We start from the raw sequence: 19,402 nt of genomic DNA, 5'->3' as shown, positions 1-19,402 counted from the left end.
CTGCTTCGCTACAAGGTAGAATGTAGCGGTGGCGACCTACAATTGATGCGATGCATTGAGCGGCTCTAGAACGCTTTTCCGGGACCCGATGCGAACGCGAAACAGACGAGTGTCACGCAGTTCTTTCTTCCACAATAATAAAAATTCGCTTTTCCTGTGAATTATTTTGCCTTTATCACAATACTCCCCCCTGTGCAGTGGTGCTTTTGTTGCCAGCACTAGCTGGTATTTCAGTGACCTGGCCACAAATTTCCGCCATTTTGATTATCTCAAAACTCTGCTTATCTCAACATTTTCAGCGGATTTTATGACTTCGAGTTAACGAGGGATTGCGAAAACACATCTGTTCAAGAAGTCTGCAGCCACAGGCTCTTCAGTACACCATCCGGAGTATATAGCTCCAATTTTTTTCTTTCCAGCATGTGATTATTCGAGTGTGGCAAGACAAGGAGTATTATTGTAGAATGATAACCGCAAAATTCGTTCTACTCGACGGTTCAGTCTCTAACTCTGATAAAGGTTTGCTCAAAGGAGGATTGCTCAAATAATAACAGAGGTGGCCGGGGGTGTGAGAGAGGCGCTGAAGACAGAAAAGAGCTGAGACGTGGGTAAAATTGCGTAGGAATTATCTGACGTTCTACAATCACTACGAACAGTTAAGAGCCCCCCATTCAATGGCTTTTAACTGTCGCGAGTACACATGCAGGTTTACGGGGCATTATTGCTGTCGACATCTTCGCTCGTTCCCGTAATCACGCGGTCGCCCTCAAGCTACGCATCGGTGCTACAGATAATTTCAGGCATGAGTTCAGGGAGAAGTTACAAGCAACGCCAAAGCATTTGCATACCGACAGAGGCACTTCTACGTGAAAGAGTGATCGCAGAGCCGACAACCGATTACTGTACGGTGCATAAACGTCAACCGGCGCGAAGACGCGATGCGTGACAATGCCGGAACCGGAGGTGCGTATGCACGACTGCACAGAGCACGCACCAGTAGACGTACTGGGACCGTTATTTTTTTGTTCTTGTATAACGCGTTATTGGCGCTTTTCACGCGTACACGAGATGGGCTCATTCACGGGATGCATTCATCTAAGGCGAACTACCCCCCTTCCCCCCCTGCCCCAGAAAAAAAGACGGCTCACAATCTGAATTGCGTGATAAACAGAGAAGGCCGAATAAACAGGCGGCTCCATGCGCTCCCATATGGTTCTTACTGCCGTTTCATTTTCCCGCTATTTTCCGTGTTTTGCTTTGCGATGGACAGCCGAGAGTTATCCGGGGAGGCTGGACTCATAGGCGGGGGGCGGGGGCGAGTGAGGTGAGGGCCGTTATCAGGCTTTATAAATCTCGTCAGTGCGCGAACGCCTCTGGGGGAGGGAGGGGGTGCGTATCAAAAATTTAAGCCTGCCAATACACCGGGCCGCGGCGGCCTGGCCTCGTCGACGGGCACACGCGACGGAGGCGGCAATGGGGGCGGAGGACGGGGAAGGCGGGACGTGATAAAGTGAGTCAGTCGAAAAGAATCGCGATTTCCCGTCCTGAGCAGTGAACTTCGCGAAAGAATTATCCGAGAAAAGCGAAGAGTAAAATGGGCGGCTGCGCAGGACTGGCCGGCGAAGAAAGTGCACCAAGTGAAGAGGGAAAAAGAAGGCGTGCCAGGATTATGGGATATGGAAATAGGCGCACTGAATTCCCTTACTGAGCACTTTTTTATGCGGACTTAAAAAGATGAAGAGCGACAGAAGAGAACTAAGAAGACCGGCCTTAAAAGTTGGAGCATGCGCGAGGGACAAAATAAAAACGTACAGACCGTATAAGAATTTGACTTCGGCGTACGAAAAAAAAAAGACGTAGCAGCACGTCTATCGCCACGGGCGGCGCCCGAATAACCGGTAATTTGGAGAATGTAAACGCTGAGCCCTGGACAGGCCGCGCTAGCGGGGGGCCGTGGCTGGAGACAAAAAAGGAATGACTTGGCATTTAAACTAGAAAGGCCGAAATTTTCTCGGGGGCTAAATCACAAAGACAGCGACGGACGGGAAGCAAACAGTGCGCAGAGAAAGGGGCAATTACTCGTCCGACGGAACATGAAGGCTGAGACTAAAAACGTGCTCGCGAATAGCCGCGCTTGAACCAACCGCCGGTTTGTTGAAGCTGTGCGCGCTATGTATGCCCAGCCTTGCTAGCAGAAAAGAAAACCGGAGTGAAAAGAAAAGACGGCTTTTCTGTGCTTCTCGGCATCATGACTCCGCGATGCTGTACGCCTACCAAGGGCTTGGGTAGGCAAGAAAGGGCCTTCTTTAGCGTAGCTGTTAGTGACGTTGTAACCTCCTCCTGGCTATTTTCAGAAGGTAAAAGAGGAGATATCCGCTCCCAAGAAACGGTAATGCAGGTATTTTTTTTTTGCCGCTACTGACTACAGCAGTGTAGCGTCATTTGCATAGACCCCGCCCACTAAGCCCCCATTCAAAGTTGTCAGTTCAGGCCTACCTTGCGGGATCTTATAACTCTCATCATTACTGCGGGGATCACGAAGGGGAAAAGAGGACCATGGTTCTGTTAATACAATAAAAAAAAGTTGCCTTAAAGGCTGCTCCTCCCTAACGTTATCAGCGTGACATGATCCCGCGCGTGATAGTGGAGGGGTGGATTTGATCGCACCCTCGTTTGTATACGAATGAAATAAAGGGGAGCGGTCTTTTATATCATTCCACATTACACGCCGAAAGGAATAAGGAGCAGAATCAGCGCCAGGTTCCGTAAGTCGAATCAAGGGCAGCCACGCACATCGTATCATTTAACAACTGCGTTGGGGATGCGTACAGAATAAAAAAAACGCAACTTGTGTTTACTCTAGATTATTGGGAGATTTTTCTGCTCAGCTCCACCTCGGAGCCACAGCCAACAGCAATCTCGAGGGCTGAAGCCATCGCTAGGATTCAAGGAATACTGGCTGACGGCTGAGGGAAGAAAGGAGATCGCCAAGATCTCAAAATCCATCTCGGGCATCAAATAAAGTCGACTCTCTCTTGGGTTAACCTGACGGGCACAGTTGGAGGTGCTTCACAGTGGTACCATGGTTTGTTTCACAAAGTTAGAGTCTTAAAGGCCCCCTAAAATAGTTGGTAAGTGAGGCGAACTGAGTGAGGCTAGTGAGGCGAAAAGGGAAATAGAAAGGAGGAATAAGGAATCCGTGTAGGAGAAGGTGAAGGGAAGATTAGTGCGGCATGAGGGGCAAGATTACAAGAGGTGAAGACCGGGGGTGGGGAAGCGAGAGTGTCAAAACGGAGGCACGGTTGGGGGAGGGGGACAGGAGTAACAGGGAGTTGCATAAACAGGGGCCACAGATGGAGAGCATGCGAGGGGGAGAGAAGAGGATTGGAATGCGAAGGGTTTTTTTAAGGGAGAGCGGGAAGGGGCGATGAAATGTTCGAGGGGTGAAGTAGAGAGGAGGGGAAGAGAGGAATACGGGAAGGAAGGATTGAGTCAGGGGCAGTAAATGCAGGGGGGGAGTAGACGCGAGACACATGGACGACTGGTGTACGCGATTCGCATGCGACTGATTGTTACGACTGATCGTTAGGACCGGTTTTGGCATCGTTCGCTGGTCGGAGGAGGCTCACGACGTGCGACTTGCAAGCCAGATGCAGTCGTGCCATCATTACGATCGTCGTGCGGCACAGCCGATGAGGGCCCGAAGGGGTCATTACTAGGGAAGTTTCTTTCAAAGCCCCGAGGCAATGCCAGTGGCAATTCTGAGTATTATGTGGGGAGCAGGTCTCCGCCGCCGCAACGGCGACCCGTGCGCTCTCCGCTTGGTAGACACATGTTGCCAGTGGTACCTACAACATGGACGAGCGGAATTATGGATGCTAAATGTTCCCACACCGCTGTACCGAACATTAAAAATGCAATGTATAACGTAATAGCACTATTCATTTTCACATCAAGTTGATAAATGTATTTTTTTCCTTCTCGGATTTCTCTTGCACATCTCTAAATCGGCCGGATTGCGCCTAAATCGGGAGTCAACCATGGAGCGAAAACAGTGGGCGGAGCGACGCCGGCGAAGCATCGCACACGCCCTTTGGTGCATGTGTCTCAAATTCACGCGTACGACTAGTCGTGCTCTATATCGTAACGATCAGTCGCGCGAATCGCATGCACCAGTCGTCCACGTGTCTCCCGCGTAAGGGTAGATGAAAGGGAAAATGAGGGGAGGGGGGTGGAAAAGACATGAGAAAGAAGGAGAAGGGGAGACAGGGGCTGCCGAAACGTTGTTGTCTTTTGGCAGCTTTTGCGGCGAAACAAGCCGATACGCGGCGACCATTTTTTATGTGCAAATGCATGAAGTTACGTTTGTCTCTGAAGGGGCTGGCCGGCAGGGTCTGCATAACGACAGAAAAGCGCAACAGTAAGAGGCAGCTTTCTGGTGATCTTCAGTTTGTGGGGGCAGTTATAACATTCAGGTCCGAGGGACGCCCGCGCTCAGCTTTTAACGCAATGCCCTCGCGCCACGTATGTCGTAACTGTGAAGGCGGCTGTGTGAAAGCGCATTTTCACTACATAAAACCTTGCACTTATAAATAAATGAGGCAACGCAGCCGCGTTACTTCATGTTGTGGCCACCCACATCGCAGATGCCTATGACGTGCAATAAAAATAAGTTCCAGCTTAATAAAGAATGCCCAAGCAGCATTTTTTATATCTTAGTCATTTGATGTTGTAACTCTCGTTGCACCGGCCTGTCTAAGCTGATATACGCACATTCTCATGACACTGTCTGTAAAAAGGGCCGGCGCTTTGTCGGGCCTGTGTGTTCCTTTATCCTCAGCTCTGTCTGGAAACCAAAAAAAAAAGAAGAAAAAAAGAAAAAAACACTGCCCGTCGTAAAAGCATGACGACATGTTCGCCGACCTTTCTCTTATCATATTGCGATATACGATGGCTGTCTGCAACCATCGTAATCATTTTTTAATACATACCTGTGAAACTGGTCGCCTGGCTATGATTTAATTACAGTGGGGCCTTTGCTCCGAAGCAATGGTTATGGACCCTGGAGAACACAAATATATATTACAGTCGCGGGAGATTAGCTGCTAAAAAGTGGCACAAAGCACCTGCTAAGCGCCGGAGAAAGCAGCAGACTCGTCTCTCTTGTTTTTCTTTATTAGTCAATGCTTTAGCCGTCTGCACTGTGTTCGGGTACACGAACTCTCCTAAGTGGCAGCCTTTAACAAGATTTCAGGCTGATACCGTTAATTTTCATCTTAGCCAAGAGTTGCACGGGTTCTGAAGGTCAGGCCGAGTGGTCACAAAAGGTCTTAAAACAGCTAATGTGTCTGACGCTCAATGAAATTCGTTTAAAAGATATTTACCCGCGCCACGATGAGAGTTAAAACTCCCTCAAGAAATATTCTTGAATAGAGATGAGCTTTATTTTATCATTTCGGATTTGTTCTTCCTCGTTACGGTTTAAACAGTCATTTCAAGGTAAAGGACTTGTGACTTCTGGGCTTGTGAGAGACAAGAACATTTGTCAAACGCACATATACACACAAAATGATGAATACGGTGTTGCATAAAAAAAGGGTTTTACGAGTGCGCTGATGGAAGAAGGCACACGGTCGTAAAATTAAAGTACCCGCCACGGTGGCTCAGTGGCAATGGCGTTGTGCTGCTGGGCACGAGGACGCGGGCTCGATTCCCGACCGTGGCGGCCGCTTTTCAGATGGAGGCGAAAAAGCAAGAACGCCCGTGACTACGAGATTTCGGCACACGTTAAAGATCCCCAGGTGGTCAAAATTATTCCGAAGCCTCCACTACTGCGCGCTTCATCGCCTGCGTTGCATCGACGAGTTAAACCCTGCATTCAATCAATCAATTAGTAAAATAAAGCAAATTTTAAGCGTGACGGTGCTAATTATAAGGAAAAAACGAAAACACAACTGAAAGGAAAACAATTTAAAAAATCGAAGTGCTAAAATAGCCCCCCCCCTTTTTTTGTGTTTCTGTTGGTCTTTTATTTATTTTTATTTTTAATTAGTTCCTGCGTCCTGTGGCTTAAAAAAAGTATAAATGCAAGCCCTAATTTGTATTTTGTGGTGGCTTAATTATTATCCCACAGCCGCTATTTCCAGCAGGCTAAATGAATGCGGCTATTTTGGAAATTTAACTTGCAAGCAACATCCTCATTTCAGTGGCGGCAGTAGGAATCCCTATATATAAAATTTTAACCTCTTTTACAAAGAAAGCAAGCAACTGTGCTGCAGATTTTATGTGTCGATTTACTGCCCTTCTCGAGCCGTTTGCTACGGGATACATCCTTCATAAGTTGATAACCTCCTTCTGTTAACATTCAAGTTCCTCTAAATTGTTTTCATTTTGTATTCGAGGAATGTCGTTATAGCCTGGTACTAACATAAAACGACGGCGTACGTGTGTGGCCTACGATGTTTGGCCTAGGATGGGGCTCACATATGGACATTCTAAAGCTTTTCCTCAAAACAACTCCGATATACGGCCAGTCCGTCTAACATAACTGGGACAAATTTCAGTCGTATACCGGACAGTTCTGGGGAACTATAGATCTGTAAAAAAAGCACAGGAGGAACACCAAGCAAGAGAGCAGCCAGATGGGTCCCCGAACTCACTTTAGGGCGAGCGAAACTGTCGAATCAGCAGAAGTTTAGTTAGCGTCTATGCAATACAATCTCACTCTTTTCGCGTCATTACTCACCCCAGCGGGCCGCTTGCCCTTTCGCCGGGATAGCCCCCACTGCGCTCTTTTTTCCCCTGCGGAAGGTAGGCAACAGCTTATGCACACCGAGTTTATAAATGCCTTTTCAGATAGACCGCAAAGGTTTTCTTATAATCCAGGTATTTGCAAGTCAGCCTGCACTTTTTGAACAAGGCATTCCAGCACTTGTGCACTTTTTTGTGCCTTTTTTAAAGCGAATCTTTTAACAACTACTCCCCAAGGGTTCTGTCGCGACCGTTTGTGTCAACAGAAAACTCCCGCGAACAAATAAAAGAAGTTACTGGCATCATCAGGAATCTAACCTGGAACGAATAGAGAAACGCAGCCAGAGGCCGCTGTCTTACCGATTGAGCTACGAGCCCACGCGGAGACGGGGAAGACAGACGTTGCCCTCATTGAGCACAATACGGGCTTAACCCCTGCATTCTCGCTGAATGCCACGCGATAGCGTCACGCGACCTTTCGCGCCGCTGTGCGGTCCGCTTAAGGCGCGTGGAGCGGCCGTGTGCTCGCCTTGCGCGTGCCCTAGGAATTAGTAAAAATTAAGGAAGCCCACACCAACGTATGGCATCTCACTTCTCAGTCTCTGCCACCGATCTAGTCGCGTCCGTCGGTGGTGCAGAAACGGAGAAGTGAGATCGACTAACACCGGCTTGGAGCTTCCTTTCATTTTATAAAAAAAGTTTCCACTCATGTGCTTACGCAATACAACTCATCCAACCACCATTCATTGATCATGCATTGATTTCACATTGGCAAGTAATATCTTTTTGAAGTAATAAAGAGTGCGGTTAAGTGCATTTCTCTTGTCTCTTTGTAGAGCCGCGTGTGTGACTTCAAGTGACCTCGCATGGGTATCGTTGTGGGTGTCGTTTACAGCTTCGCTTTTCATTTCAACCACCTTCACAGCGTGGATAAGCGCGCAATTTTTTCCTACTTTGTGAGGTTTTCGTAGTATTTCTAGTCTTTATTCCTTTATTGTAAAAAGAACAAAACAGTGGGGAACAAAACCCGCTACAGACAAGCTATGGCAGGATAAAAGCAAAAAAAATGTGGTTGATTCCTCTGCCCTAGGAATCAGTAAAACACGAAAGTAAAATGTGCAGCGAAATCTGCAGCTAAGCATGATTTGTGGGTCGGTGGCTGTCTTGTGGGTGTGCTTGGCGAGCGACGTCCTGCTGGCGAGTCGCTTCGGCAAGGGTGTACTGGCGTCATTTCCGTGACAGATATGACGTCAGTGCAATCTTGGTGTACCCCGGGATAAAACACCTTTGTGTTAAAATGTCAACCCAGAAAACGAACAACCCGAAGTATACCGTACTCTTTGGTTTTAAAGGTTGCTTCCCCGCAAGAACCCCTTATGTGCAGGGGTGCACCCAGTACGGGCGCTTGATTCGTTGTACTGGCGTCCTTTCCGTGACGAATATGACGTCACTAAAATGTTTGTGCGCCCCGGAATAAAACACTTTCGTCTTAATATAAACAAACGAAGCGGAAGACAAACTATTTTAAGTGCGAATGCACTTTATAAGCGACCCCAAACCATCCACCGCCGGCGGCGTTGGCGTCCGCAGTGCTCCTCTATATTTGAAAAAGAAACAGCATCCGGCGCCAGGTTTCGATCCGAGGACTTTGCGGCCGCAGCGCGACGCTCTACCGACCAAGCCACGGACGCGACGGTGATATCAGTGTTAGACGCGCCTTATATCTTTAACGCATTCAAACTACGTCGTCAGCGGCGTGCGTTGGCGACTCAGCGGCGTTATAGCGGCTTGATAACTGCGTGGTGTACACGTGATACTACAAACCCGATGGAAGAGATGGAAGAGAAGGCGGCGAGGCGGTGGGCTGCGGGGGCCGAGCGCAAGCGCCGCAAGCGGGCCGACAACCGTGCATTCGCACTTTCACATTCTCCCCCTCGGGGAAATGCGGGGGAATTTTTTAATAGTCTTTCTCGGGCTACTTAAACCCAGAAATTGCGGCCTGTATGTATGTATGTATGTATGTATGTATGTATGTATGTATGTATGTATGTATGTATGTATGTATGTATGTATGTATGTATGTATGTATGTATGTATGTATGTATGTATGTATGTATGTATGTATGTATGTATGTATGTATGTATGTATGTATGTATGTATGTATGTATGTATGTATGTATGTATGTATGTATGTATGTATGTATGTATACCCCTCGATTCATTCATCTGACCAAAAGTTAAAAGTTTTCTTGAACGAGGAGTTTAGACACGTAAAACCTTTCCGAACCACTAAATGTGGAAACATACTCCATGCTAGTAAACATTGTTGAGCAGGAAGAAAACGTTATGCATGTTTTAGGCTAAACATGAATGCACAATTTTTGTACTCGCAGTTGCCTTTTAATTGAAAATAATTGTGTGCCTGTTACTTGTGACAGCAAAAAAGAAATACGCGTTGAAAGCAATATTTTACACAAAAATACAAAAATAGCTAGCGGGATCCTGGACCTCATTGAAGATTTACAAGTTGAACAGTCACAAAAGGTTCCAGTAGATGGCTTTGCAGTGGAACGCCGCGGGTAAAGTTAATTTAGCAAACCTCCTCCCGGTCTATCGTGGGAGGATAGGGAGGGAGGGGAAGAGCATGAGAAGTGGCCGGGGGAGAGAACAGCAGCATTTCTTGGCATAGGCGGCAGGAGCCTATCGTCTTTAGACGATATTTGCAGCGAAGAGAGCAGATACGCGGCCAATTATTTTCCTAAAAAACCGTGTCTGCCATTGGCGAGATGCGGCAGAGGGCGGCAAAGTTAACGCAGCCTGAGTGGCATATATAACCGGCTATGCGGTCCGCCACAGCCGAGATGGAACCTCTCAAGCGACCGCCACTCACGAAGACGCGCTGCTCGAGAGGAAGCGGCGACCTGCAGCTTCTGCGGCGGCTCCGTCTGTCCAGCTGCACTAGCTGTGCAGGCACGTGCAGCTTCTACAAGGACAGTGCAGTGCACGTGTCGAGCAACTGCCCCATATCTTCTCTACAGGGGTGTACTGCGGCTGTAGTGGCTTGCTACATAAGAATTCTCACGCATATTATGGACTTCGCGCGCAGCGATTCTGCTTGATTCTTTTTCTACGTTTTGTTTGCACCTCCTGGGTTGTAAATGTGGGAAGCAGTGCACTCGCCCTTCCCTCGTCTGTACCGGTTGTGAATCGAGCTGGCCGGACGCGTGCTTCAAAATCGTGAGGTTTTTACTTGCCTAAGCTACATCCGGGCTCTAAGGCGCGCAGTAGCGGATGGCTCCGGTTAATTACGGCTATCAAGGGTACTCTAATCTGCTGCACTGTCTCAAAGCGCGGGCGTTTTTGCTTGCCGCCTCCACCAGAAGAAAACGGCCGCTGCAGCAGGAATTGGACCCGCGTCGTTGGGCTGACCGGCGCAACGCCTTAGTCCCCGAGCCACGGCGGTGGGCCCCCACTCATCCTGGGAATGGCGGAGAGTTGCAGTAATTCAAGTGATTCCCGTACTACATGCGAATAGAAGAAAACCTATACAGCGCCTTAGGAGCCATTGCACTTATTTTCTCTGGGATTTAGCTTTTTGCTTGTGCATGCCTTTACAAAGAGTTTTGTTTTACTTTTACTTTTGTTAGCTCGTGCGTCTTCTTTTTGGAAAGTAGCAACTGTAATGCGACAGATGCAATTCGTGGTCCCAACCTCTTTCGCGAGTGGCTGCCGCACCACAACCGAGCAGCCTGAACCCCTGTACTGCCACATTTCCAGCGCCTTTGCCTGGTCTACTGGGGAAATATCACTAGTGCACACTAAGCAGCTGCTTCATGATATAGTCTGCCTTTTTCCAGGTCTTACAAATGCAAATTTCTCATTTGTTGCCTGTCCTAAACATTTACTTATTAATTTGATTCCGTGAATCAACACATTGTTTGCACTTCCTCCTTTGTTTTTACTGCTTTGTGCCCATCCCTGTGATAGGTTAACTAGTCGAGTGCGTTTCTAGTCAGCCCTCCAGCGGGGCTACTCGCTTGCTGAGTCTTTTTAGTGGGTGCTCATAGACTTTCGTCCGTGGAATGTCCGAAAACTTCTATACAGCCATGAAAGCCATTCTGCAATACGTCGATTTCCGTGTCCTGTGTATACATGAACGACACAAGAGCAGACAGTGTTGACTGACGCGCCCAGCTTACCTCGGCCTAAACCACGTACCACGAACTTCATACGGTCGATCTACGTGGGAGACGATCGCAAGGTGGGCGTCGTCTTGAGGGGTTTGGGAGATGGAGGGTCAGGCGTTCGGTGGAAAGAAGTCATGCGATCGTCTCCGCTCAAGCCCTCCGCTCAGACTCTCGACTTAGCCCAACAGCTTTTCATGCTATCGAGTGGGTTGAGCGAATCCACGCAGTCCCTGCCTCCGGGTCCACCTGACTTGTCTCAACAAATTCCGGACCCCCGTGCGCGCATTGGTATGTTCCGCCGAGAAGACCAGGTCGTCCTAACTCAACTCGGCGATGTCGTATCCAGGTTTACGAAGCCTGCGAGTTGCACTGGGGGTGGTATTACCATGAACAGCAAATTTTTATTTGATTATTATTTTGTACGCTAGGAGCACGAACCTTTAACACTATTCACAAAAATGTGTGATTTTAACGGTACAACTTGTAGCGACCTTCTAAAATGGAATACTTAAATGTCATGAAATTTTAGTCTCGCTGACGCTGTTTGAGGTTTTCATGCAAAAAAAAAAAAAGAAGCAGCGTTGACGTTTATCGCGAACAGACCTTTAAGAAAGGCTTGGTCCGATTGCCGAACAGTTTATTAAAGGGTTTTCCCCTCCTTATTTCCATAAAAATAGGATTTATAGTAGCTCAACAGTAGCAAGTCGAACGTAGATTAAAATTCACCGACTTTAAATGACTGCTCATTGTAGCAAAACAACACGTGATGCGCAAGGTTCGCAGTACAGAATGATTCGGTGAAATTGAGTTCGTGAGACCCGAGTTTCGGCGGCGTCTGTTTAGAGGCGAAACTATTTTTCCACAACTTCATTCGGCCCTCAGGAAATATATGAAAATAATGCCCCTAGAAAAAATCAATACAGAAGCTCTCCTACCAACGGGTGGCGCCCGTAAAACTGTTGAGATTTATAATTTCATGTCCCGGTGTAAAGAAGTTTGAGGCGGTCGCAAAATGTATCAGTTACTTTGGAAGCTGCGCGGGTTTTTTTTTTCTTTCTTTTACCTTGAGACGCGGCATGCGCAATCAGTCCCCTAACGAGGCAATTCTATGAACTGCCTGCAGGCGACAGAACACCGGGCATGCGTGTTTGAGAACATACAAGCAAAAAAAGCCTAGCAAATTAATTTTTTAAAACACAGTGCAAGTAGGGAGCTTTCAGTACCTGAAATGGTGTATTCCGTGGAAACCGGCAACTCCGCCGCTACTCTGGCGAAAGTGAATGACACGGCGAGGCAGACACAGTACCAACATCCGCGCATCCCGAACGTGTTCCGATGCCGGCCGGTTTTGGCGCGGCCTTTTCCTGCTGGACTCATGCTGCTCCGCTGGCAGCAAAGTTCATCGGGGCTGAAAACCAGCGTTGTCTCAGAAGCGGCACTCGTGGACGCAGTCACAACAACTTGGATCGGGGTGGGAAGATGAAGAGGTTACGTGCAGGCTTTCCGCGCCGCACACGCACGGTCCCAGCGTTCACACGTGCGTTACTGGAGAGACAGACTGCGTTGCCACGACGTATCCTCGCGACTCTAGGGACATCACTGCCGTCCCCGATGTGTTATGTACACACTTACACCCACCTGCACTCACGCACGGTTATTTCGCAACGGTGCACGTCTCACTGAACTCAGCTGGAGACTTCACAACTCTCTTCCCGGCGCCGCCGACTTTCTCCGCCTTGGCAGCAAGCGCGAGCCGGGGAGGCAAAGAAGTTTCCTTCTGCGACGCCTCCCCTTTTCCCTTTTCCTTCCCGTCTTCGCGCCGCACGGGATAAAAAGTGGGACAGTCGCGAGGAGTGGACTGCGGCGGTGGCGGCGGCGGCTCGGGCAGTGCAGCGGCAGCAGCCACGAGGAAGCGCTTCACCGCAGAACGCGTCCGATGCTTGTGGCGCCTTGAGGTGAGGAGAGGGGAGCCTGCGGGCCCAGTCACGTGGTGGCAGCCCCGAACCACGCACGCGCGGAAGAGGCGGGCCTGACGTCACGTCCGCCCGTTCCAGGCCCTTTCCCGGCGTCCCTCCGCCGTCCCGGACCGGCGTCGTCCCGTCGCGCCCAAATAGGGAGCGGAGGGAGAGCCCGAGATGGGGATTGCAGCGTTGGCGCGTTTAATCCGCATGGCCAAGAAACGCGCCTCTGCCGAGCTCTCTTCCTTCTCCCGTTCCATTTGCCTTTACTTTAATTTTACTCTCCCGAGGCCCCTTGGCCCGCATCCAAGTGGAGGGACTTTTGTCGGGCTGCGGGACTGTCGATGTAATAAAATAATGTTCGTTGGTTTCCATTGCTTCCACTTCTTTTTTCCTGTCGTTCGCTTTTCGGGTACTTTTGAGCATCCGAGCTGGCTGGGGTCTTTCTTGTCGGGCGCTGGGCGCTGCTGCGTATTTGCGGCCAGTGCAAAGTGGAAAACGCGGAGCGGGCGCAGTGGCGCGAATCCGTCTTTCCAACATGTTTCCTCGCGGCCTCGTCATGAGGCCTGCTGCCATGCTTCCGGTGCGTGAAAAAAAAAAAAAAAAAACTACGAGCTTTGTCCGTGCTCTGTTTCGATCGTTTGTGTGGGACGAAAACAGGTTGTGCGCCCTTGATTTAAGTGGCTCTTTGGAGCTGCAAAGAACGGGATATACAGGCGCAACCTATTATAGTTTAACGCCTTAAAAGCTATCAAGAGCAAATCGTTTTTGTAGAGCTCTCAAGGGAAAACAAGCACTTTAAAAGTTACAAGATCAATTCCAATCTGCGTAGTGTTCACGAACTTCGCATGATGCCAAAGGAATAATTTTCGGTATATAAATTTATTTATTCCTTTTGACATACTGCCAATCCCATAACGGATTTTAGCAGGAAGGGCGTGAACATAAAATTTCGAATACGTACGTGATAGACACACATACATCTCAACGAAAAGGACACAAAAAAACTAGCAGGACCGGATCATTTAAAATTTATTTAAAATTTATTTATTTATTAAAATAATTTTTATTTTAGTTTTACAAGAATATTGAGTGCGCTGGAAAGAAAAGCTGCATTAATCACACTTCGGCTAGCCCCGCTACCTTCCCCCTGCAATGCTCATGAAAAAGGTAACACATTCTGGTGAATTCAGAGAATTCTCACTAGGCCATTGAAGTTTCAGAAATGCTCCGTTTTAACTACGGCGCGCTCAAAACTTGTTTTCCGAGAATTTCAATCAATCCTCGAAAGAGAAATGATTTTAAGAGAAAATATATTACGTTTCAACATGAGAAGTTGACTTCGGGGCCTGTTGTAGGTAATCGAAACGGCGTAACGTAATATGTCTAGCTTCAAAAAAATGTTCAACGGCTACATTAGGCAGCTTAATTGTTGGTGGAAGCGAAGGGTTGCTGGCTACTTACGACATGGAGGCAGATTACGCGGCTCGTGAGCTAGGTATTCGTTCTCGCCTGCATAGCCGATGGGGTGAACGACTCTTTGGCGTAAGCATAAGGGACAGCTGCACAAAGCATGGAGCCCCTGGGGGCAGCAGCACCGCGTCTTGTCTGTCCTGGACGCTGGGCGAAACTGTCGCGGGTTTTGTGTGCGCGAGTAGGGGTTCCGAGGGCCCTAATCTAGGGCCACGTGCAAGTAGCTGTAGCTGTATACAGTGAGGCGCTCCTTGGACGGCTTTCTAACACTGTGGTGGTCTGGGGTGTGTTACCGTGTTTGAAAGGGAAACGGATGCTGAGAAATGCTCTCAGTATTGCAGCTAAACAAGGCTGGGAAATACAGTGCCTCCGGGAAGCTACCGCGGCTTGCGTGGCGTGACCTCTGGTGCATGACATCTGCTGCGCTTGCACTGGAAGCGTTCGTGCTCTGCTGTCCCCTGGTCCTGATGCAGTAGCGTGGTAGGATTGCTTTATCTGGCCAGAAAATTCCCGAAAGAGCTGGGCTTTTCGATTGCGCGAAGCTATGCGCCACTGGAGAGTCGTGACAGGCAGTACGGCCTCGGCAGTGCTCCAAGTAACGTAACCGCAAAAATGCAGCGGCTGGCTTTCACACTCCCTGGCATCGCTCTTTTGGAGATGGGATGCTACGTTGCTGGCGAGCTTGTGCGCAGATCGAAACATCTAAAAAAATTGCTCACAGGGGAACAAGTGCCATACACAGGAGCTCCTTTTCTTTGTAGTGCGTTTCCGGCGTCTCACTCTTATATGCACCAACTCATCAAACTTTGAACTTCGTCGCAGTCTTGTACCTCCAGGCAATTTCCATTAAAACCCCATAGCGCTCGCACGTTGCGGAAAGTTCTCGCTCGCGGCCACACACACGCGCAAAAGAACACTGCCGGGGGTGTGCAGTCTCAACGCCGGAGATACTACCTCGGGAAAGCTTTCTTGCTCTGGAACGTCTCTGGTTACAAATTTGTGCACTCTATCCGGAGTTTGTTTGGTTTTGGTCTGGGTGCAACGAAGAACACCTTTGTTGGAGATCCCTTTCGAGTGTGCCTAACTTGCTGCGGCCCGTGTTATGAGCACAGTAGCGAAGACTCTTAAGGCTATGCTGGAATAAACGCGGTAACCGTCTTTTACTGCGTCGCCTTGTCGTGCAGCATATTGGGAGGAGCACCGTATAAGCTTCTTGGATACGGACGGTGGAGGGAATTCGTAAATTAGTTAAAATTATACGGTTTTGTGCTCTTTCCGAAAAGCTAGTTCCGGAAATGATTGCTAATTTTTGCTGGCTGTACCTTCGCTCATTCGCAATGCCCGGATTGCTGCATAGACTTGCACATTTAAATTTCTGTTTGGCCCGTCATTCTATTTGTACTCAGTGCCCTAATCTGCGCAGCGACACTTTAAACATGTTGTTCGCTATTGGATTCGGAGATCATTTAAATGTGGTATCCCAGGAATTGGCCCTAAAAAGACTATGCTCCACGCAGAAATCCTCCACGCTATTCTAGACTACAAGTATAGAACGCATTTAGCAAGAATATTCATATTTACCGATGGATCATCATTCAGGCAAAGCTCTTCCTCTGGAGTGTGCATGCCACTACCTGGAGAAATGCTTTCGTTTCCACTAGAGCGGAAGACATCTGCGACAGCGGCTGACCCCTATGCACTTAAGGGAGCAGCCGTTTACATCCTGCGCCATGTACCGCATCAGTGGAGCATCTTCACGGCCTCCAAGGCAGCTCTGCAAATTCTATAGAGGAGAAGTATGCTTTCCCTCAACCAAATCACAGCCTGCAATATCTCATCCCTTCATCTGCTCGCTTGCTCTGCTGGATAAAGCATTAAATTGCAGTGGATACCTGAACAGGGCGGCATCAAAAGGAACCAAAAAGGTGATGAAGCGGCCCGTAAAGACCTTCTGCGCCCGAAATAACGCAAGCTGTTTTTTTACGAAAACAGAAGCTTCCGCCCTGGCTCACCGCTTTACGCTCACTCAAAGAAACCGTTTATGGAATAATATGCAAGCGATTTACCCAGAATTAAAGTCAAGACTCTGGAGATAGCTCCCTCGTCACCTGGAGACGTTGAATCATCCTACACTACTGAACTGTGCATGTACAAACAGTTACCTATTTCGTCCTGGAGCGACGCCAAATCCACACTGCCATAATTGTCCTTTTCTTGAAACAGTTGAACACATTTTATTAGAACGTGCTGCTTACAAGGCACGAGGTCACACTTTTTTGAAGACATCTAACGCCTAAAAGAGGGACCAATAGCTCTCACGAGAGAGAGAGAGAGAGAGAGAGAGAGAGAGAGAGAGAGAGAGAGAGAGAGAGAGAAAAACTTTATTATCTAAACAGCCCTAGTCCGGGTCGTCGTGCCACAGTCTCTTCATTAGAAGACGGCTGGTCCGTAGGACTCCCAGTGGTCCTCACTAACACGAAGGCAGTGGGCCGCCAGGAGCTCTTGCGTCGACTTGCCATTCCCCTCAAAACCCAGGTTCAACCAGTCCTTCCAGGAAGCGATGCGGGAACATAGGTGTGGCAGTAGGTCTGGCTGATGGCACTCCCACTAAAGGTGTCGTACTGTTGGGTATGAAGGGCAGTTGGGTGTAGCAGGACTATTTTAGGAGCGTATACTTGCCCCTCGTAGCAGCGCAAAGCTCTACGGAGTCTATTCTTTTATTTGATACTGCGGTATTGCTCTTATTTGGATGACAATGGCTTAACTTCCAAACTGTAAATTATATGGCCAAAGCTCAGAAAAAGAACAAACTAAGTCCGTCATCGCGCCAAGTCCACCCTAGTGTTTTCTTTTTTCCTGCCCAGCTCTATTTCGGGCCTTTTGTTTCTCCATTCCCAATCCTCAGAAGAGAAGCATATAGGCGACTGTAAATGCCGGCAAACCTCTCGGCTTCCTCAATAATGAGCCTTCTCTCCCTCTCTCCTTCTAATTCGAAACAAACCGGGAATATTGTTTTGACAGTTATTGAGCTGCAACTGTTCATTGTTTTCTTTTTTTCTCTTAAATACGTTGTTCGTACTATTTGTAAATGGCCACCTTTGAAAATGAAATATGTCCATGTGGGCTATATGTAGCCGTGTGGTTAGGCGAAGGCGGAAGGTTTCCATTCAAGACCATGCTCAGCGTGTCTGCGGTATATAGAAAACAGGACAAAGCCTCAGTGGCTGAGACTTTGTGCTGCGTATTGCGGGAACGTGGGTGTGATGCCGGTCACAGCGGCCATTTTTCTCATCAAGACTGAAAACAGAAGCACCGCTGCCTCAAGATTTCAGCGCACGCCAAGTATGCACCCAGCTGGTCTAAATTAATACGGAGCCCTCCACTATGGCGCGCCTCGTATTGGTAGACAGGCATAGCTTCGACTCGTGAATCCCCAAAACTTAATTTCAATGCGTATGCATTTGCGAAAAGGCCGCCATGGCAGAAACACGGCAAATGAATTACCATTGGCGCGCAAAAATGCAGCTCGGAAATTCCAGTAGACGGCCAGTAAATTAATGAAACGTCATTGGCGATTTAGAGGGCTTTGTAGTCCAGTTGACGAAGAGGAAAAACGAAAGTGGAGTGGGATGGCTTTTACGTGAGAACGCAGGTTGATGCACGGCCGAGGGAGGGGAACGACGCGAGCTTGCGGTGGGCCAATTTTAGGCCTAGTGTCACGCTTTTACGCCTGTAACGTTGACAACCGGTACCCTCAGCTCCACGTGCAATAATAGGCAGGAGGTTGCTTGTATTGCGGTTGGCAGTAGTCTGCTCCCTGTGTGCCTAGTCGCCTAATTTTTGTCCTAGTTTTCCGCCCTGTTTTCCTTGTAACGTGCCCACTGGCCCTAGTTTGTACTCTACTTAAGTCGTTACGCTCAGGCTTAATGTGACCTAACGTTAAGCCTAATGCCAAGCCTTGACGTCCAACGTCCTTAACCGCTATTCATTGGAAGAAGTACGCAGAGTACTGATTGTACCTCAAGCTTCGGGTACCGGTTATTGTCGTGAGACCTCGTAGCGTAACGTTAAGCCTAAGCTGGTAAACACGGGCGGGCGCATACCTGACCGTTGTTGGTGTAATTCTAGCAAAAGCTTACATAACCATGGGAGATCCCACACGTATACCCGCAATGGTGTATTATACAACAATTTATATATAAAAAAATATATCCCCGTACCCTGAACATTGACGAAAAGGGAAAATAGAAATGATGGTAATGACAGTGCACGTTCGGTGATAGGAGTAAACCCTCCCGCATTCACTGCATCACAAGGGGTGCTTTGGTGCCCATCGTAATAGAGGGTGAACGGGAGGCGGGGGGGGGGGGGGAGGAAGCAGAGGAAAGTTGTGGAGTTGCTCGTCGTTCTATCTGCAAACAAGGGCACCTCCATTGGACTGTCTTTTGCTGACGTCATACTTCCTGCTGCGCTCACTAGCGTCTGTATGCTCGTATTCAAAAAGTGAGCGCGCGCCCTATAAGTAGGGGATTGTTCAAACGGCATTTTTCTTTTTTTGTGCGTGTGTGCCTTTCATCAGGTTTCTTCTTCACTGATGGCTCCCGTAACCTATTTCATCAAATAAAATTAAAGAAGACAGAAAACCAAGAATATTACGAAACGAAAAACGTACTTGGCCTCGTCTGTTTGGCAGATTTACGATGTTTTTCTTTGTTATTTTTATGACCTTAATGACATGTTCCACGAGCCCTCCGGCACGTGGCACGTCGTCCGACTCGTGAAAACAAATCCGTGCGACCCAGCTTCGTCGGGTGCATAGATCACTTTCGGCGCACGCGGGGCAGTGAGCTGAGCCCCCGTAGAAAACGAAAGGAGATAAATTACAGGAAGCGACTGGCATGACTGTGCCAGCCCCTTTGTATCAAGGGTCGAATTCACCCTTTAATAATCAGATTAAGGGGCCCCGCCCCATCCTTTTTTTCCGCACATTTGGTAGCCGCAAAGGAGCCCACCAGGAGGAGTCGTGGGCCGAA

At 48.5% G+C, this 19,402-nt stretch overlaps 1 protein-coding gene across 1 annotated transcript in view; it reads right to left on the bottom strand.

Annotated features, from left to right (window-relative positions):
• LOC144170769 (zwei Ig domain protein zig-8-like) overlaps positions 1 to 12,868 on the bottom strand; it is a 327,868-nt gene extending 315,000 nt beyond the window's left edge. The window contains exon 1 of the mRNA XM_077700757.1: positions 12,162 to 12,868. Within this exon, the coding sequence (XP_077556883.1) occupies positions 12,162 to 12,315 (154 nt within the window). The 5' untranslated portion in view covers positions 12,316 to 12,868. The remainder of the gene's footprint in view (positions 1 to 12,161) is intronic.
• Between the last annotated feature and the right edge of the window lie 6,534 nt (positions 12,869 to 19,402).

The sequence above is a fragment of the Haemaphysalis longicornis genome, unplaced genomic scaffold (genome assembly GCF_048455015.1).
Source record: "Haemaphysalis longicornis isolate Haplotype H1 unplaced genomic scaffold, Haemaphysalis longicornis Haplotype H1 scaffold_2, whole genome shotgun sequence".
NCBI classification, from domain to species: Eukaryota; Metazoa; Arthropoda; class Arachnida; order Ixodida; family Ixodidae; genus Haemaphysalis; species Haemaphysalis longicornis.
This window is presented reverse-complemented; position numbering and strand designations above follow the sequence as displayed.